The sequence below is a fragment of the Cebidichthys violaceus genome, unplaced genomic scaffold (assembly GCF_023349555.1).
Source record: "Cebidichthys violaceus isolate CVI_PGR_0920_01 unplaced genomic scaffold, fCebVio1.0.p SCAF_1, whole genome shotgun sequence".
Classification (NCBI taxonomy): domain Eukaryota; kingdom Metazoa; phylum Chordata; class Actinopteri; order Perciformes; family Stichaeidae; genus Cebidichthys; species Cebidichthys violaceus.
In genome coordinates, this window is record NW_027176262.1 from 14,706,681 (window position 1) to 14,727,425 (window position 20,745).

The 20,745-nt window shown below is 38.3% G+C and overlaps 3 protein-coding genes across 3 annotated transcripts; all 3 read left to right on the forward strand.

Annotated features, from left to right (window-relative positions):
- The first annotated feature begins 446 nt into the window (after nucleotides 1-446).
- LOC137873804 (extracellular calcium-sensing receptor-like) lies at nucleotides 447-3,884 on the forward strand. The gene is made up of 6 exons (XM_068712220.1): nucleotides 447-637; nucleotides 824-1,121; nucleotides 1,247-2,041; nucleotides 2,181-2,408; nucleotides 2,506-2,629; nucleotides 2,977-3,884. Exons 1-6 carry the CDS (start codon nucleotides 549-551, stop codon nucleotides 3,882-3,884), a joined length of 2,442 nt encoding a protein of 813 aa, XP_068568321.1. The 5' UTR covers nucleotides 447-548.
- A 1,440-nt stretch (nucleotides 3,885-5,324) lies between these two features.
- LOC137892146 (extracellular calcium-sensing receptor-like) lies at nucleotides 5,325-8,494 on the forward strand. The gene is made up of 6 exons (XM_068737120.1): nucleotides 5,325-5,488; nucleotides 5,586-5,874; nucleotides 6,031-6,843; nucleotides 6,924-7,151; nucleotides 7,273-7,399; nucleotides 7,575-8,494. The coding sequence occupies exons 1-6, from the start codon at nucleotides 5,325-5,327 to the stop codon at nucleotides 8,492-8,494; spliced, it is 2,541 nt and encodes an 846-aa protein (XP_068593221.1).
- A 2,921-nt stretch (nucleotides 8,495-11,415) lies between these two features.
- Nucleotides 11,416-19,961, forward strand: LOC137892215 (extracellular calcium-sensing receptor-like). Its single transcript, XM_068737242.1, has 7 exons — nucleotides 11,416-11,546; nucleotides 11,644-11,932; nucleotides 12,142-12,954; nucleotides 13,046-13,273; nucleotides 13,488-13,611; nucleotides 13,726-14,634; nucleotides 19,927-19,961. The coding sequence occupies exons 2-7, from the start codon at nucleotides 11,678-11,680 to the stop codon at nucleotides 19,959-19,961; spliced, it is 2,364 nt and encodes a 787-aa protein (XP_068593343.1). The 5' UTR covers nucleotides 11,416-11,546; nucleotides 11,644-11,677.
- The last annotated feature ends 784 nt before the right edge of the window (nucleotides 19,962-20,745 follow it).

Sequence of the window (20,745 nt, forward strand, 5' to 3'; positions counted from 1 at the left end):
GGAGCAGGAACCCAAAGGCTGATGATATCGCTGGGCTTCGGAAGAGAAGGCCAACTGGTGATTTGGAAGATATAGATGGGCGACGATGGGGGACTGGTGATCTTATTGTTCGTCAGCGGAGATGGTTGACAGATGATCTGGCTGAGAATCCATGGAGATGGCATGGATGGTAATTTGCAGTTTGCCAGGTATCAGCTTTCATACTCGCCATGTTTGCCAAGGCCCAAAAGCCTTTTTTTCAATTTGGGAACCTCCTTCCTCTTGCCACAGTCCATAAAGATAAAACATCACTGTTCTATTAGTATTTGCCATGCTGTACCAAAACGTATAAATACCAGTGCAAGCTTTATATTAACAGTAAGGCACAAATGATGCCACCCAGTGGTTTAGCTCTCTTAGACAGTATGCCATCCACACAGAGGTGGCCAGAGCAGGGATGGGCACTCTTACAGCTCTTGCTGGTTGCATCTTTCTCTCAGACTGAGGAGCTGGTGTGCAGGCGGAGAGGGGATCCTGAGAGCCCCCAGCTTTATAAGGATGGGGACATTATGTTAGGGGGAATATTCTCTTTCCACAGCAGCTGGAAAGACAGACAGGATACCTACATTCAAAAACCACTGCCACTGCAATGCACCAGGTAAATTATACCCAATAAATCTATTTTGATTTAGGAATATCTAAGAGGAAGTCATACTAAGTATTCGGAATGAGAAATTTTCCCTGTTGTGTGTATTAATACCATCAAATGCTTTTATTTATTATGCTATTGTTTCTATTTCAAAGATATTTCAAATTACAAAGATTTATAACTGTCTGCATCAAGTCTGAATTTCAGAGGGTTCCAATTTGCCCAGGCTATGCTCTTTGCCATTGAGGAGATCAATAACAGCACAGACCTACTGCCTGGAATCTCTCTGGGCTACCAGATTTATGATGCATGCGGCTCCATTGCCAGAAGTGTAAGGGTTGCACTGGCCTTGGCTAATGGTAATGACGCAGCATCGGCCCTTTCCGAGGCACCATGTACCAGACTTTCCCAAGTGCAAGCCATTATGGGAGAAACCTCTTCTTCTCCTTGCATGGCTATAGCTACTGTCATCGGACCCTTTCACATCCCAATGGTGGGTAAGATTGGTAAATTGTTAATACTTGCGAAAACAATGTTATAATTCTTCAAATCTTCCGGCTGGTCTAGCATTATATTTCATATGTTTATCTTGGGAAATAATTCTTTTTTTTCTTTTAGATCAGCCATTTTGCTACTTGTGCTTGTCTCAGTGATAAAACAAAGTACCCATCCTTCCTCAGAACAGTACCCAGTGACTACTACCAGAGCAGAGCCCTGGCCCAGTTGGTCAAGCATTTTGGTTGGACATTTGTTGGTGCTATTAGAACAAATGATGATTATGGCAATAATGGCATGGCCACATTCACAGAAACCGCCCAGCAACTGGGCATCTGTCTGGAGTACTCTGTATCTTTCTTTAGAACAGATCCACGAGACAAAATACAAAAGATAATTGACACTATCAAGACTTCTACTTCCAAGGTTATTGTCGCTTTCCTCTCCCACATGGATATGGATGTGGTATTACATGAGTTGTCTCACCACAACTTGACTGGATACCAGTGGGTAGGCACTGAGGGCTGGATATTTGATTCCCAAACTGCAGCAATGGATAGGCATCACATTCTGGATGGTGCCATAGGCCTGTCCATCCCCAAAGCACATGTCAGTGGCGTTAGAGAGTTCATGTTGGATGTAAAGCCGCTCAATTCATCTAGTAATGAAATATTTACAGAGTTTTGGGAGGCATTATTTAGCTGTAAGTTCAGGCAGTCAAAGTCATCATCAGGGAATCAGAGAGAATGTACTGGACATGAAGATCTGACTGGAGTGCAAAACAGCTTCACTGATATGTCGCTCATGCCAATCTTTAACAATGTCTATAAAGGAGTGTATGCTGTGGCTCACACACTTCATAGAATTATCAACTGTAACAAAACCTGCAACAACACAGTGCAGCTTGATCCATATAAGGTGAGTTGACCAACGACTTGAATTATCATTTTTAACTGTAATGAAAATATTTTGTTATCATTTTAAAAGATACACATTTGCACTTAAGCCTATAGCATATTTGTCAGATAATGATCGACAGTTATGCATATCTTCTTAGATTTTACATCTTATGAAAAAGATTCTGTTCAAAACAAAGGAAGGAGAGGAGGTTTACTTTAATGAGAATGGAGACCCAGCAGCAAAGTATGAAATTATAAACTGGCAGCCAACAGAAAAGGGCATTGTGGACTTTGTCACAGTTGGTCTTCATGATGCATCTTTACCTGCAGACAAACAGCTGAATCTGCAAAATAAGTCTTTGATTTGGGCACAGAACTCACAGCAGGTATGATTCAATGTTATCACTGAAGCTGTTGAACACAGTCTATTTGAATTGGTATAATTGCCCATATTGCTTTCTCATGGTTGTTTTGTTCATACAGGTGCCTTTGTCAGTTTGCAGTGAGAAGTGTCCTGCAGGAACTCGCAAGGTTCTCCAGAAAGGAAAGCCAGTCTGCTGCTATGACTGTTTAAGATGTGCAGAGGGAGAAATAAGCAACATTACAGGTGTAGTAATATTATAGCACATTTCTCACCTCCTCATTGTGGTGCATGAATATGCAAATTGTTTTGATCTCACCTAGTGAGGTTTTGACATTTGACCTTTTCTATCTCTGAAACTGCAATAAATGCATTCAGAGTGGATTAAATTGTGTTTGTGCAATACCATTGAAAATTATACTCATACAATCCAAATCATTCATATTGATACCATGCAACCATCACAATACTATTTGGTATCTGGTACTCATGTAGTGGCTGTCATGTATGCAAAAAAATATGCAAAATAGAGAAGAAATGTAAGACAAATATACTGAGCAAATCCAACACCTGCTTTAATATCTTTTTTTTAGATTCTATTACCTGTGTGCGATGCTACCCTGAGTTCTGGTCAAATGAGAAAAGAGATGCCTGTGTGAAGAAGAAGGCAGAGTTTCTATCTTATGAAGAGATTATGGGAGCACTGCTCACTGCAGCATCCTTATTTGGAACATGCATCACAAATGTTGTTGCACTCATTTTCTTCAGATACAGAAAAACTCCTATTGTCAGGGCCAATAACTCTGAGCTGAGCTTCCTGCTGCTCTTCTCCTTGACTCTGTGTTTCCTGTGTTCTCTGACCTTCATAGGCCAGCCCACTGAGTGGTCCTGCATGCTGCGACACACAGCATTCGGCATCACCTTTGTCCTCTGTATCTCTTGTGTTCTGGGGAAAACTATAGTGGTGCTAATGGCCTTCAGGGCCACACTTCCAGGTAGTAATGTGATGAAATGGTTTGGGCCTGCACAGCAGAGACTCAGTGTTCTGGCTTTCACTCTCATACAAGTTATCATATGTGTCCTCTGGTTAACAATTTCTCCTCCTTTTCCATTCAAGAATTTTAAGGAATTCAAGGACAAAATCATCTTAGAGTGTGCTCTGGGTTCAGCTGTAGGCTTTTGGGCTGTACTTGGATACATTGGACTTCTGGCCTTGTTTTGTTTTATTCTTGCTTTTCTGGCCCGTAAACTGCCTGATAATTTCAATGAAGCCAAATTTATCACCTTTAGCATGCTGATATTTTGTACAGTCTGGCTCACTTTTATTCCAGCGTATATCAGCTCTCCTAGAAAGTTTAGTGTTGCTGTGGAAATATTTGCTATTCTGGCCTCTAGTTTTGGACTGCTGTTTTGCATTTTTATTCCGAAATGTTATATTATCCTACTGAAACCTGAGAAGAATACTAAAAAGAATATGATGGGGAAGGAGTCATTAAAATAATTCTGAAAAGTTAAAATAATATGATGGCTCATGCCATTTTACACATTTTATGCCTTCCATATCAGAGAATTTTAACAAAGAGATATATTAATTTATCTACCTTTTACCAATCCAACCTATCCCATTTGGTCTGTTTTGGTTTTACCTACTGCAACTTTACTGCTTTGCTTAATTTTAACAGTCCATCCATCCATCCATTTCCTTACACTTATCCAAGGCCGGGTTGCGGTGGCAGCAGGCTAAGAAAGGTTGTCCAACACTTCCCCAGCAACCTTTTTAACGTTATAAGGCACGGCTGCAGCTTTTTCACTCTCTTTCTCTGCTTCTCCCTTCAGGAACCCACTCTGGTATGGTTTTGTTATGCTGCCTTAGTTCCTTACTTTTGCTTTCACGTACCGTCAAACCCTCTCGCATACTTCAGGTTTCAGTAACGTCCACACCTCAAATTTTTATTATTCAGCACATCTTAAATTTAGTTTAATTTGTTTCAACTGATGGCATTTGGTTTGTCTTGTGTAATAAAATGTCTCTTTTTCAATGTTCATATAGTGTGTCTCCCTTTTGTTTTGGCAACTTTCTAGGTCGTAACAAATTGTGCCTTATCTATTAATCTTAGTCTGGCAAAAAAGTTAGTTTGGTAAAGCAGATGCCGGCAGGCGCATGATGTTGATTGCTCGACTGACTAGTTGAGGTGGTCCAGCTCTGTGCTGTTTTAGCTGCGTGCTTTGTTACCAGAGTTGCATTGGTTCATTGTTTTTGCCCTAGTTCCTGGTTTTGTGGGGAATTCACTATGTCTTTCTGCAGTGTGAGGAATTTAAGTTTAAAAGCATTCCTAGTATCTTTAATAGCACCCTAGTGGTGGATATTATATGTCAATATATACTTGTAGAAGTTTAAACCAAGAAGTGTGGTCATTGCATTTATTGAGTGTCTGTGAGGGGGGGTGAGGTATGTGTTAAGAGCGGGGGATGAACAAAAGTGGCTGTAAGGAGGGGCGTCTGCCCAGAACAATGGTTCATAGGCCAAGGGGGAGCTTATTTTACTAGTCTACAGAGATTTATCCATTTGGCGGTAGGGTGATGTCGGTAGGGTAGGGTGATTGTGTCCGTTTGTGTGTGGTGGGAAGCAGTTAACCCTTAGTGGTTTTCGGGGGCTAATTTACAAGATTTTCATATTGACCATTATATAAATAAATAAATGGATATATTCAACACATAATACAGTTCATAAAAGCATAGAATAAAATCAACATTTTCTGAGACAAAACATCTTTGGCTTAACTTTCTGTGGTCTCCTGAGGCATGAGTTCAACCATGACAACTTCTCTCTTGTTGTTGAAGGTGTATAAAGCCATGTCATAAGCATTAGAGCTGATTGGCCTGGCCTGAAGAGCAGAGCAGAGCTATGCCATTGTTGAAGTTGCTCCTCTTGGTTGTGCTAATGGGAAAGGGAGACTCTGTGTGCCGACTGCATGGCTCAGCACAACCACCTGAACTGGCTCAAGATGGCGACCTTGTAATCGGAGGCATATTTTCATTTCGCACAGCGCAGGATTATGTAATTAACACATTTCAGAAATTTCCAGAATTACGAAAATGCAACAAGTATGTATTGTTATGTCTATTTTAAATTGTGTATGTGTATTTTGTATTGCATTTGAGACAAATATATATTATTTTATTCTATCTTTTATCAACCCAGCTTCAATTTTAGAGAATTTAAATTTGCTCAAGTGGTCATATTTGCTATAAATGAGATCAACCACAACACTAATTTGCTCCCTAATGTTAAACTGGGCTACAAGATATATGATAACTGTGGAACTATGGGCATTCTGAGAGCTGCACTGGCCCTGGTGAGCGGACTAAAGGGAGAACTCAGTGACAACAACTGCAATAAATCTGAGACAGTGCAAGCTATTTTGGGACATTCAGGATCGAGACCAACTATTGCATTTGCACAAGTTGTTGGACGGTTCGATATACCTGTGGTAAGTCATAGAGGAATGGTCATTGCAATTAGTGTGAAGTATCTTTAACTTTGATTTAAGTGTGTGGTTGAAAACATCTACATTATGAAGCTATTTGGTTATTATGCAAGAATCTTAAATATTTGCTCTGTAACATGTTTGTATAATCAACTGCAGATCAGTCATTTTGCCACCTGTGCCTGTCTCAGCAACAGAAAAGAGTACCCCACTTTTTTTAGAACTATTCCCAGTGACTATTACCAGAGCAGAGCACTGGCAAAGCTGGTCAAGCACTTTGGTTGGACCTGGATCGGGGCTCTATCTGTGGAAAACGAATATGGCCTCAATGGCATTGCTGCATTTATCCAAGCTGCACAAGAATATGGAGTGTGCATTGAGTATTCTGAAGTATTTTCATCTTCACATCCTCCTGACAGCCTGCAGAGAATAATAGAGATCATTAAGCATGCCACTTCCAAAGTGATTATGGCTTTTATGTCTCACAGAGAAATTAAGTTGCTGGCAAAAGAGTTGTTCAAACAGAACATTACAGGGCTTCAGTGGGTTGGCAGTGACGCCTGGATTACAGATGACTCTCTGACTGACAGTGAGGGACACAGCCTCCTGGTGGGCTCACTGGGCTTCACTGTCAGCAAAGCTAAGATCCCAGGGCTGGAGGAGTACCTGAGGCAGCTCCACCCATCACAATTTCCTGACAGTCAGTTTGTCAGAGATTTCTGGGAAGACGTGTTTGACTGCACTCTGAATGGCACCGTAAACACACAAAGAAAGCCATGCAGCGGCTTTGAGAGCTTGCAGACCGTTGAATCAATGTTCACTGATGGGTCTGAGCTGAGATTCACCAATAATGTATACAAGTCAGTTTACGCAGTGGCTCATGCTCTTGAAAACCTGATTAAATGTAAGGAAGGTAAAGGGCCTTTTTCAAATATGAGCTGTGCTGATACCAAACACATTCAACCATGGCAGGTGAGAAACCATCAGTTTAGTATGAAAGAATGATAACAGCAGGAATTTGTAGTTTAATCTTTCTATGATTTATTTACTAGGTCTTGCAATATCTCAACACCGTGAATTTCACCACTGAGGAAGGAGAAAGAGTTTATTTTGACAGCAATGGAGATTCACCGGCAAGATATGAACTTGTAAACTTACAAATGACAAACAAAGGAACCATGGAAGGAGTAACAGTTGGCATTTATGATGCGTCTCTTCCAGAGATTGATCAGTTTATCTTGAATAACATCCCAGTTGTCTGGGGAAATGGGCCGACCAAGGTAAAGTAGAAACTAAGGTTTTGACATCTTAACTGATCACTGAAAATTGTAAAAACCTTGATATGGATGTTGAGCTTCATATTTTATGTTTTTCACATATAAATTGTGTTTATGTGTGTAGGAGGTTCCTGTGTCAGTCTGCAGTGAGAGCTGTCTCCCAGGAACTCGTAAGGTCCTCCAGAAAGACAAGCCAATCTGCTGTTATAATTGCATTCCCTGTCAAGCAGGCGAAATCAGTAATTCAACAGGTAAAGAAACTATTTATTTTCCGATTTAAGATGCAATTAAATAAATATTACACATAATGACTTAAAGGGAAAAAACAGAAAATCTGGAATGCAGTTTTAGAAGTGTTGACCTCTGAAACCATAACATAATTTTAACTCTGTATTTATCTGTATTCTTTATTTTTCTATTTTGCAGACTCAATACACTGTATGAAATGCCCACCAGAATACTGGTCCAACAAGAAGAGAGATGCTTGTGTCAACAAAGAGTTAGAATTTTTAGCATATGATGAAATCCTTGGAACTTTGCTAGCCTCATTTGCTCTGCTGGGAGTTTTTCTAACTATGATAACAACGCTAGTCTTCTACGGCCACAAAGAAACTCCTATTGTCAGGGCCAACAACTCTGAGCTGAGCTTCCTGCTGCTCTTCTCCTTGACTCTGTGTTTCCTGTGTTCTCTGACCTTCATAGGCCGGCCCACTGAGTGGTCCTGCATGCTGCGACACACAGCATTCGGCATCACCTTTGTCCTCTGTATCTCTTGTGTTCTGGGGAAAACTATAGTGGTGCTAATGGCCTTCAGGGCCACACTTCCAGGTAGTAATGTGATGAAATGGTTTGGGCCTGCACAGCAGAGACTCAGTGTTCTGGCTTTCACTCTAATACAGGTTCTTATTTGCATACTATGGCTGACAATCAACCCTCCATGTCCATTCAATAATATGTGGCTCCATAAGGACAGAATCATCTTAGAGTGTAATTTTGGCTCAGCTGTTGGGTTCTGGGCGGTGTTAGGATATATAGGACTTCTAGCTATATTATGTTTTATACTTGCTTTTTTGGCTCGGAAGCTGCCTGATAACTTCAACGAAGCCAAATTCATAACCTTCAGCATGTTGATATTATGTGCAGTCTGGATCACCTTTATCCCAGCATATATCAGCTCTCCTGGGAAGTTCACTGTTGCTGTAGAAATATTTGCTATTCTGGCTTCAAGTTATGGACTTCTTTTCTGCATTTTTATGCCAAAATGTTACATAATCTTGTTCAGACCTGAGCAGAACACTAAGAAACACATAATGGGAAAGACATCTAATAATGACATACATTATTAACCATTTCCCAAATCACTTAGAATGTTTTTGCTTCTCTTTTACAACCCAAATGTAATCTGTGAGTCAAAGAGGGTTACTTTTGACGAATTTTGGCTTACTGGTATGGCTCCTTAAATGGGGCAATATGGTCTCAGCTCCATCAGAGGGGGGGGGGGGGCATGGTTTTTAATACTCTTCTGAACCATATATTATATGCAGAAGAACTTGATCCTAACGTTATCCAGCTCTAGTCGTGAGCACTTCCTTACTATATGTTCTGTGTATGATGTGGAACATGTGGATATCAAACACAATACCCATAAGAGTGTTGTCATAATCAGTAGTGAGGATAATGTGTAAAATGTCCTGACTTTAAATTGTCTGGTAATAATCTTGTGTCTGTAATGTAATAAAATATCATGGACATTATACTACACTGATATATACTGTATATATATATTATTTTAAAACCATGTGGTTTTATTGTGCATTTGTATGTAATTCATTTAATTGAATGTCTTGACCCTGAGTCTGGAATAAAGTTTTGATTGAAACTTCTGCGACCATTGCAGCGTCTGACATATAACACATAGCAATGTGAAGAATACTTCCAAACAATTACAGTATGTATGTAAGGCAGAAGAAGACTCATTAAGGAAAATCTATCTTTAGAATGTTTCTCTATATCTTTAACATATATGAAAGAAGAACATTATGTATTGAATTGAAATGGTATGTAAATATAATGCACACTTCAAGAGGTTATATCCTTAATATCCTTAATATGTAGACAGATATGAACTTAGTGTGCAATGGCCTTAAACCCATGATATGTGCGCTGCATACTCACTTTTTAATCAAATTACCATATAATTGCATCATTTGCAAGCTGCACACACAACTCTTGTTCACCACTTTTTCAAATAAAGTTAAAAGTATGTTGGCTGTAATTTAAATAATTTCATACTTTCCCTTTAATAATTTATATTTCTATCTTTTGTAATTGCATGTAATCAGATTAAAAGATAAATTCACATTTTTTTAAGTACTCACATGTCCATATGCACATTGAAGGAGTTATTAGTATCTGTTATTATCCATTCTGTCATACTGGGAATAAGATAAACCAAAATTGTCAATATTACTGACAGTGTTGTGGTGGCCTTTCTTTCAAATCTTTGGCTCTGCTTATCAGTTTAAATCAAAGTTGCACCTCTCTGCTCAACATCCATAACTGTCCTTCCCCTCAGCTTCTTTTCAGCTTTGCTAAAGTTTTCTGAAACAAACATGGAAAGTAAATCAATGAAAGTTAAAATGCAACAATAGTGGATGAAGGGGATGTGAAGGTAAAATCAAAAGTAAATTAAAACAACATCTCTTCACACTACTCTCAAGTTGAAATATACTATGATGCAATACAACAGAAATAAAGGTTACATGTGTACATATACAAAAACAATGGAAGATAAATAAGTCCCCTTCTGTTGTAAGCACGACTTTATTACCCAGTGGCTCGACTCCAGTGGGAACGCTCACGCAGGGCCCCAACATGCGGACACTAGAGATTAAACATTGCAGATTGCTTCATCCTTTTGCTCAACAACATGAACAACAGGTGGCATATTGCTTCAAGCAGAAAAACAGGGTCAATGTTAATTAACATCCTTGTCACAACATGTAAATGTTACATTTTAAATCAATTAAGGGTTTGTTTTGATCTTTCACTTCTTTCCTTGTTATTTTTTTTCCCCTTTTGCTCTGAGATCAGGTCTGCTGTACCGTCCCAGTGTTTGCCCAAAGAGCAAACTAATATAAAAGTTGGATTCTAAACCGTTAATATATATATATATATATATATATATATATATATATATATATATATATATATATATATATATACACAAATGGTTTATATTAGTTATATAGTTATAGCTGTAAGCACTAATTTTAAATGATGATAATGCATTATTATTATCATAATACTTCGTAATTGCTGGTCACTCTTTTTTTGGCAAGGATCATAGTGTATAGTTCCCATAGTTGTAATACATAATAATCTTTTCTTAATGACTTATAATCACTGTTATATTGCGTTGGGAGTTTTAAGTAGCGTGAAAAAAAAACATTAAATCTATACAAGATCAACACACAAAACATTGTAAAATATTTTTTAGGGCACTTAAAGTAAACAAGGACCACTTAGAATAACTTAATGCATTGTAAAGAATATTATAATGTATTACAACTATGACTTTTATAATGCACCACGATCCTTACAAAGTTTAATATACTTGATAAGCCATTAGTCAAAGTGTGTTATGTTATTGATTATTGTAATAGCATGAACATGTACAGTATGAGTGCTCATAACAGTGATTGTACAGTGCAGTAAGTAGATTACAATACATTGTGAGAATGTTTATAATGCATAATAGACATGGGCGTCATCGCAAGTGTTGTCAACATTGGGATATGGATATGGGTTGGCATCAAAATGCCAAATAAAACAAACAACTTAAAGACAATAATGGGAATCAGTACATGTATCATTTATTTTTTCATTGAAATAATTTTAGAATTACATGAAAAAATTGTTATGTTGAGAAATCTTAACAAAAAAATTCAGATTCTCACTTTCTGTTGCAGACAAACAAATAGATGGGACTGAAAGAAAAAAAACTTTGATAGAAGATATGGATTTAAGCTAAATAAATGTGTTTTTCCACGGTCTCTTGTGGCATCTTATTTGTCTCTGCACTCAAAGTAGCAGGTCCATGTATGTGAGCGTAGACATATACTAAGGCCTACAGTAGGCAAGGTATAAAGAGTGGCACAGAGGCAGAGTTAATGAGGCCAGTCTGTGGAGTGAAGGTATGTCACTACTAAAGCTGGTCGTCCTGGTTCTTCTATTCAGGAGGGGAGCACCTGTTTGTCTGCTGCAGGGGAAGGCACAATCACCTGAGCTGACCAAAGCTGGAGACTTTGTCACAGGTGGAATTTTTACCTTTCGCACTGGGTACAGAGGCAGTGTGCCCACCTTTCAAACATTACCTGATCCTCCAACGTGCCTGGAGTAAGTATGCTTGTTTTGTTTTTGTTTAATTATGTGCTTTCTTGTTCAATGCGTTCTTGTGCAAATCAAATAATTGATAAGAATTTTTTTTTTCTAGCATCAATGTAAGAGAATTCAAATTTGCCCAGACCATGATCTTTGCAATTGAGGAAATAAATCAAAATCCTGCTATTCTTCCTAACCACACAATGGGCTACAAGATATACAATTCCTGTGGAATGTCAAACCTTATCAGGTCTGCTCTAGATTTAGCCAACGGGCAGAGGGAGATCATAGATGAGAGGAACTGTACGAAGGCTGACACTGCACAGGCTGTACTTGGCCACTCTGGCTCTGCACCCACAATGGGATTTGCTCGGATTATAGGAAGGTTCCAGATACCAGTGGTAAATATTTTACTTTTATTCAGTGTGTACATTAAAGATTACGAAAGACTACCCTTAATATTTTGTTTCTAAAACCATTGTTGAGTCAGTTGAGTTAACATTATCTTGGAGATGTCTAATTTTGGATTTAAAGAGTTTATTTCATATTTTTCTAGCTGATTGACATGTAATGCAAACATTTCTGTTCTATCCAAATTTCTTTTGCACAGATCAGCCACTTTGCAACCTGTGCATGTCTCAGCAACAGAGAGGAGTTTCCATCCTTCTTCCGAACTATTCCCAGTGACCTCCACCAGAGTAGAGCTCTGGCAAAGCTGGTCAAGCACTTCAGTTGGACCTGGGTGGGGGCAATTAGTAACAAAAATGAATATGGCATCAACGGGATCGCCACATTTATACAAGCTGCACAGGAAGAAGGGGTGTGCGTAGAGTATTATCAGGCATTTGAGCAAACAGGTCCTCTTCATGAGTTAACAAAAGTAGTTGAATCTGTGAAGTACTCCACCTCTAAGGTCATTGTTGCATTCATGTCCCACAGAGAGATTAATGTGCTGGTGACTGAGTTGTACAAACAGAACGTTACCGGACTGCAGTGGATCGGCAGTGACGCCTGGATTACAGATGACTCTCTGACTGACAGTGAGGGACACAGCCTCCTGGTGGGCTCACTGGGCTTCACTGTCAGCAAAGCTAAGATCCCAGGGCTGGAGGAGCACCTGAGGCAGCTCCACCCATCACAATTTCCTGACAGTCAGTTTGTCAGAGATTTCTGGGAAGACGTGTTTGACTGCACTCTGAATGGCACCGTAAACACACAAAGAAAGCCATGCAGCGGCTTTGAGAGCTTGCAGACCGTTGAATCGTATTTCACAGATGTCTCTGAGCTGAGATTTACTAATAATGTATACAAGTCCGTTTACACAGTGGCTCATGCTCTCCACAGCCTGGTCATGTGTGAAGAGGGGAGGGGCCCCTTCTACAATGGGAGCTGTGCTGATACTGGAAACATTCAACCATGGCAGGTGAGGCAGAAAACAGTGATGTTTTTGTGCCATGAAGTCAACAAGAAAATGAGCTTGTTGTGTTTAATTTAGTCTCTCCTCCTCTTTACAGGTGCTGCATTATTTACAGAATGTCAACTTCACAACAAATCAGGAGGAAAGAGTGACTTTTGACCAGAATGGAGATTTACCTGCAAGATATGAACTCGTAAATTTACGACACGTGACCTCAAAGACCATGCATGTTGCCACAGTTGGGGTTTTTGATTCCACTCTGCCCCGTGAGCGACAATTTATAATGAATGGCATGAAGATAGTGTGGGGAGGAGGAAGTCATACGGTACATGCTCATATTGCTTTGTTGTCATATATCTGGGTTGTTAGTCACAATGCCATACTGCATAATATTTCATAATCCACTTCAATAAAGTGCAGTAAAACTGGTTTATAACCTAATTTAATGTATCTGGATGAAATTCTAATGGAATGTGAACACCAATAAAATAAAACAGTGAACACACTGTCACATACAACTCCACATTTTCATGCACCAGGTGCCTGTGTCAGTGTGCAGTGAGAGCTGCCCCCCGGGAAAACACAAAGTCCTTCAGAAAAGCAAACATATTTGCTGTTATGACTGTATACCCTGTGCAGAAGGAGAAATCAACAATATTACAGGTTGGATTTTTAAAAACATATTGTTTACCTGTGAATACTGTATCTGGAATGTGATTTTGCCTTTCCATGATTACCATACGACCTAATCAATGTTTTTCTCTCTTTCAAAAACAGACTCCATTGAGTGCTTCAAATGTCCCATTGATTATTGGCCAAATACCAGAGGAGACACGTGCATCTTGAAGGAAATTGAATTCTTGTCTTATGCAGAAATCATGGGGATCATATTAACATTCTTTTGTTTGATGGGGGCGATTGTGACAACTGTGATAGCATCTGTTTTCTTTCACTTCCGGGAAACTCCTATTGTCAGGGCCAACAACTCTGAGCTGAGCTTCCTGCTGCTCTTCTCCTTGACTCTGTGTTTCCTGTGTTCTCTGACCTTCATAGGCCGGCCCACTGAGTGGTCCTGCATGCTGCGACACACAGCATTCGGCATCACCTTTGTCCTCTGTATCTCTTGTGTTCTGGGGAAAACTATAGTGGTGCTAATGGCCTTCAGGGCCACACTTCCAGGTAGTAATGTGATGAAATGGTTTGGGCCTGCACAGCAGAGACTCAGTGTTCTGGCTTTCACACTAATACAGGTTCTTATTTGCATACTATGGCTGACAATCAACCCTCCTTTTCCCTTCAAAAATATGAACCACTATAAGGAGAAGATTATTCTTGAGTGTGCACTGGGATCACCTGTTGGGTTCTGGGCTGTGTTAGGATATATAGGGCTCCTAGCTGTGTTGTGTTTTGTACTTGCTTTTTTGGCAAGAAAGTTGCCTGACAACTTCAATGAAGCTAAATTCATCACATTTAGCATGTTGATATTCTGGGCAGTCTGGATTGCATTTATCCCAGCTTATGTCAGCTCTCCGGGGAAGTTCACTGTGGCTGTGGAGATATTTGCTATTATTGCCTCCAGTTATGGACTTCTTTTATGCATTTTTATGCCCAAATGTTATGTTATTTTACTGAGACCAGAACAAAATACCAAAAGACATATAATGGGCAAATCAAAAGATATTCAATGTACACACAATGAAGCATTAGCTAAGTATTAGTTAAGTATGAGTAAACACTTCATCATTTATAAAGCATTGTTCCTACATCAACACTGATTAGTATGCAATTCATAACAACAGTTATACATGTTTTAATCTTGATTAATATGCTCGTCTATTGTGTTTTGTGATTGCGTTTTTATACTTTATAAATAATGGATTCTCCATTTGTAAATTAAGTATTATATATATTACAAACCAATTATTAAGGAGTTGTAGATGATTAATAACATCACTTATAAAGTGTAAGTAAATGATTAAGAACTTATTTAGATGTACATTATTCATGCATTTATTCTTATAATGATTTTGATATGCTAATGGTTAGGGACTATGTTAATATATGCTTTATAAACGCGTAAATCTGCTCATTGTTTGCAAAAAATAATGCTTTGGACGGTGGTGGTTTTAGGAAGATGTCAAAGAGGTTATGATCTGATCCGCGAAGTAAGTGAAATCGGGAGAAATCCCGATTTCAATACGTCATCAACGTGGGACAAACATTTTGCTCAGGAACTGGTACAGAAGTACAGACAGTTGGCTAACTAGCAGTTATATGATAGCGACAATGTTAGATGACCATTTATCTGTTCATATGAGTGGAGTGAATGTAAACGTTTTGTATCCAGCCATGTTCTCCTGAAGGAGAATGTCTTTGTTTGTTTTTTTACATGAATGAATGGCTGAAAGGTAACTTATGTATTTAAGAGTACATTGTTTGCATCTTGCAATAAATATTGATATGTTCTTTATCACTTTGGGTTGTGGTTTTTCTTTTCTGTTGAGAAGATGCGTTTGTGGTTTTTGAGGCAGTGATGGCCTTTCAATGTCATTAATAAATGCTTTGTAAGGCATAGATGTTCCTGACTTTAGATGAGGTCACACAAAACACTTTTACTATTGACACTATTGACTAGTAACTACCTGAATTAATCATGAATTGCAGTATTAATATGCGTTTATAAGCATATATTAACATAGTCCTTAACAGTTAGTGCATATCTAAATCATTTGATATATAAATGCATAAATAATCTACATCTAAATAAATTCTAAATCATTTACTTTCACATTATAAATTATTTTATTAATCATCTACAACTACTTAATAATTGGTTTGTAATATATATAATACTTAATTACAAATGGGGAATCCATCAATTATAAAGTACGAAAACCCAATCATGAAACACAATAGAAGTGGAGAGCAGGGCCGCCTTTCAATCAGAGGGTCGGGTCTGCTTGATAAATTATAAATAAGTGTTTACTGATACTTAACTAATGCTTCATAGCATGTAGTTATTATAAAGTGTTACCTATACATTTAATACATTTCATATTATAGTTGGTTTTCAATCACATTTTAAATTCAGTTCTTGAGATTGATTCCAAACAAGCTTTGTAGTCTGTATCTTTTGACTGACTTACACTGCGTAATGTCTGCTGCCATTCTTCTTCGCCCAGAGAGTTTGTTGGTACATCGTTGAAGTGGGATTAAAGAATTATGCTGTTTTTTCTTCTGTTTTTGTTTTTAACTGGTTTATTTTCTTCTATTTCTCAACAAAATGGGTGAAATTTTTAACAATGGATCCCTGGGCACAGAAAGCAAAAAAAAAAAAAACCTCTCCTATAGGCTCAAGACACACATACATTTGCCTCTGGAAATTAGTTCTCTTCGTGGTCATTTCTTGTCTCTTTGAAATTGTCATGATTTCCAACTATGAGAAGACTATTTACTAATGGATGAAGGATTTTGAAAACATTTAACTCTTCAAAGTTGGCAAGATGATGATTTTACGAAGCAAATCCTGTAAGTTTGGGTAGACACCTCATGTTTGTCGCTACAATATACTCACATTTGACAATCTCTACTCAAGTAACAAAATAATACTTAATTTAAGTGATGTAAAAATATGCATTTCTTCAAGGTTATGAACAATTTACAATTATAATTTAATTGCCTGCACAAATCTAAAAAAACACACTACATGGTTCATAAAAGGCTGCTGAGGTCGGCATGACGTCAATTTCATCATCTATTAATGTCCTCAAGAATGTGTGAATTTGTGGTGGACAAACGTATAGACCTATATTTTCTTTTCAGTTAGATTTCAATGTGGGTTTGCTAGTTTTAGTTTAGTTTCAGTTTTGCTGAAAGTGTTTGAAATACTGCTTTGCTCACTTGCTCAATTCCCGCTTGTAAGATTCTCGAAAATAAAGCTTTGAAAGACATCTCTCTTATTTGTTTTTGCTAGGGTCAAGTATAATGTCTCATGTGCAGCTACACATACAGACAGTTGGAGAACTGCATTTGTGTGGCACACAAGTATATCTAAATTGTATAAAAAGCTTTTGCTAACATTTTGACTTGTAGTATTAACGATTAATTTATCATCTATTCTTGTGCTTTTCCTAGTGTATGGTGGAGGGCTATACAGCAAGATATGGACAGATCATGCAAGAAGCATTTGATGTTGGCACAAGCAGGTTATTTAGCATTCACTGTTTGTGTGACATCAGTTCTGACCTCTCCAGATAGCTAGCTACATGTAGCTTCTCGGTTATGTGGTAGTGACAGACTGAACACAAGTAGAATCTGCAGGCAGTTCAGTCCACTTCTTCTTGTAGTGTAAATTTATCACCGAAAAGCACAAACCTCCATTGACCAGTCCTTTTTCAGTTTGTACTTTCTTATAAATGTGATCACCAGATGGTTAACCAACTGAATGTCTTCTGTAGGATAATCAGAGCATTAGAAGAAAACAACTATTTGCTATGTAAAGATATAGTTTAGTAAGTGAAGTTGCTCTCCATCCGTGTGTGTTGTTATCCGAGATTCCCCTTGCTTTTGTTGTCATAGCCAGACCGGCAGGGTATGCATGTTAGTGCATGTGAACGGGCCACACATGCCTCAGCCGTCGCCATGTTGAGAAACATGTTGAGAGCATTGTTGAGGCAATAGATAAGCAAAAAATTAGGTAAATTAAATTATGACATATGTTCAGTGTTTATACACATGTATTCACTCTTCAGTATTGGCTTACAGAATATGCAATAAATACTTAAAGGCCTTCACCAAGTTGATCTCAGTAAACACGTTAAAACTAAGACTGATCGTTTGGGAACAGGGCCCATGTGTATTCTTGTCAGATTTACTCTTCATGCCTGACATCCTTCAAGTCTTACATATGCAAAAAAAGAAGGAATTTGCATGAACCTTTGAGAATGGACCACTGAGTTGCCTCCTACACCTGAGTAGCAGACAGGAAGCTATAAAACACATCTTTGCAAGCATCCTGACTGTGCCAAAGGCGAGGCTCTGAGATGTCAACAGTTGTATTTGTCTTCCTAACATTGTTCACTTGGATGGTGTCATCTGGGACATGGCTCAGACTGGACCAGTGTACTGAGCTCAGTCAGTATGGATGTGATGAAGAGACAAAGGGCTGCAGCTTATGTGCATCATATAAAAACACTGTTATTCATGACCAAACAAAACGGACACTGACATGTGAAAGGTGAGTAAAGTTTTCTCTTATCTCCAATTCATCCACTTGTATCTTGCTGTTTGTTTAGTGAAGGACCTGGATACTCCAGTGTGGTTTCTCACAGATTCATCAGCAATTAGCTTGTAATTTTCTGATTACCTGAATTATTGGGGCCTAAACATCGTATTGAGAGACCCCTCATAAGACAATTAGATCTCTAGAGGAGCTTTTAGGAGTCAATTACAATTTGAAGTCACTTTAATTATATACAAAGACACAGCCTTTGTTTATACAGTCGGGTCACTATGGTTTCTATGTTGCACTGTTGGATTTGAAAAAAAGGAGGTTTTACTTTTGTATTGCTTTTTAAATGCTGAGCAGTTTCGTGATTAATGCGATGTATGACTGTTGTGAAGGGTGATGAATATGTAATACTTTGCTCCATAATATGAACATGAACGGATTGTTGTTGTTTTTTCACTTGTGTAGATCTCCTGAAATGATTGTTGCTTCAGAGAGGATTTTCACACAGAACAAGGTGAAAAAAGACTGTACCCTGTTTCCTGGTGTGTCTTTGAACTACATGATCTTTTATGACTGTGTGCACCTGTTGCAAAGAGTGAAGGAAATTGTGGAGCAAAACAGACCCGTCTGCAAGTGTAAATTTCAGCAGTTTTTGCTGCATTTCCGGTCGAAGACCAGCTGTCTGCTACTTACAATAGAGGTAAGCGCCATAGTTACATGATAATAGTAATCATATTCATCAAATTGTATGTTAAATTAAATCTGAATTCAAATTTAGAACAGGGCACTCAGTAATTATTGCCTTTCTTGTGTGTAGAACTTGCATTTCAGTTCACACCAATTTATTATGAAATGTATGAACAATATTTTGTGTTTGTCTGTAATTTTCCTTCATACAGACACAGATTGATAATCACAGCACACATTTGAATTACAGAAGTATTTGTCCAGTATTTGTTCTCCAGAGAAATGTGGCTTACTGCTCCTACATCATTACCATTGTTCTAGACCACTATTATAGACCACTGGAAAACATTGGATTGTATCTGCATCTGTAAAGTATGCAACCTAGAGGTCAGAATTCTGCAGGTGTTTTTTTTCCACAGAGAACTTTGACGGGCATTTCCATAAGAGTTTTCTGAGAGTCAAGTGAGCCTGATGTCCTCATCATATGGTATTGAATAAATGAAAGCTTATGTCAGGAGTTGCAAAAGGCAGGTTTGCCTGTACACTTACAGTATTTCTGCGCAGTGCCTTACTTCTGACTCTCCATAGTGGTGTGTTACATCGTCAACAGTGCTCATCACTGAATTAACAAATATATACAAAATACAGTAAGCTTCAAAAGCGGAAGTATTTTAATCATGTCAGCTATTTGTTAAGAATAGGTAATACATTTAACATTTTATTGACAGATATGGATGTGAGAAATCTGCAGAATTTTGTAGCTTGTACATAAATGTGGGCATTCTGGATAAAATGTCAGTAGAAATTCTTATATTGTAATATAGAAATGTATTGGAAATTCAAATGACAAACCGCCATAGATATATATATATATATATATATATATATATATATATATATATATATATATATATATGTGTGTATATAAATGCAGTGATGACAGTTGAAAAATGTATATTATCTAACACATACTACAGTATATCGTGATATAGCCTATCCGTATTTGTATGCATGGCTGTGTGATGTTTGTGCAGTAATAATCTTTCACATCTTGTCATCAGATGCCGTCAAAGTTCTCTGCATCACACTGTCTTAAAGAAGTACTTCTGAAACAAGCAGGTGATACTGAAAAACAAAACAAAAATGCCATTCATTGCAAGAAAAGCATGCTTTCATTTTTTTTCTAACTTAAATAGTAATCTAACACTTTTTTTCTTGTTTACACAGGCAGGGTGAAGAGTGGGATGCCTGTAGACACCAGCAGATGGGTAGCAAGATATTTTCTGGCAGCTGTGTTACTGCTTGGAATCTACATGACAAGAATAAAGATGTCATCAAACAGAGTCAGCTCTGCTTATGGTAGTAACCCCACAATGGTGATGTTTTTCACCATGACATTGCGCTGTTTTTCACCATCAGTTATCATCCATCAGCCCTCTGAGTGGTCCCCGGTAGCTGTCAGGATCTCCGTTGTTGTCTTCCTCTTGTGTGGTCTGGGTCTGGGGAAAACTATTCATGTGTTAATTGCCTGCAGGGCTGCTCATACTGTCATGAAATTGTTGTGTCTCACGCAGCATCAATTTAGGGCTCTGCCTGTCACTGTGTTGTTTTTCTGGCTGACTTTCAGTTCTCCTTTTCCAAGTAAGAACAGAAAACACTTGTTTGAAGACATACTTGTTGAGGGTAGTGTGGGATCAACACTAGGATCCTGGGCTGTGTTAGGGCAGATAGAGCTACTGGCTACGTTGCTCTGTGTGTTTGTCTCACTTTCCAGTTTGCTACAATCAATCCTGACTAGACTGAATGTTTTGAGTGTCTTTTTACATGTGCAACTGGTAACCTGTCTGCCGAACTCAAGAGTACCAATAAAATATGTACTG

What these genes read in the sequence shown, in the direction of transcription:
- LOC137892215 (XM_068737242.1), top strand. Translation starts at nt 11,678, where the DNA reads ATGATCTTTGCAATTGAGGAAATAAATCAAAATCCTGCTATTCTTCCT. An exon ending in GAAGGTTCCAGATACCAGTG is followed by an intron (nt 11,933 to 12,141) that starts GTAAATATTTTA and finishes TCTTTTGCACAG; the next exon opens with ATCAGCCACTTTGCAACCTG. An exon ending in GGGGAGGAGGAAGTCATACG is followed by an intron (nt 13,274 to 13,487) that starts GTACATGCTCAT and finishes TTCATGCACCAG; the next exon opens with GTGCCTGTGTCAGTGTGCAG.
- LOC137892146 (XM_068737120.1), top strand. Translation starts at nt 5,325, where the DNA reads ATGGGAAAGGGAGACTCTGTGTGCCGACTGCATGGCTCAGCACAACCA. An exon ending in GAATTACGAAAATGCAACAA is followed by an intron (nt 5,489 to 5,585) that starts GTATGTATTGTT and finishes TTATCAACCCAG; the next exon opens with CTTCAATTTTAGAGAATTTA. An exon ending in GACGGTTCGATATACCTGTG is followed by an intron (nt 5,875 to 6,030) that starts GTAAGTCATAGA and finishes AATCAACTGCAG; the next exon opens with ATCAGTCATTTTGCCACCTG.
- LOC137873804 (XM_068712220.1), top strand. Translation starts at nt 549, where the DNA reads ATGTTAGGGGGAATATTCTCTTTCCACAGCAGCTGGAAAGACAGACAG. An exon ending in CTGCCACTGCAATGCACCAG is followed by an intron (nt 638 to 823) that starts GTAAATTATACC and finishes GTCTGCATCAAG; the next exon opens with TCTGAATTTCAGAGGGTTCC. An exon ending in TGCAGCTTGATCCATATAAG is followed by an intron (nt 2,042 to 2,180) that starts GTGAGTTGACCA and finishes ATATCTTCTTAG; the next exon opens with ATTTTACATCTTATGAAAAA.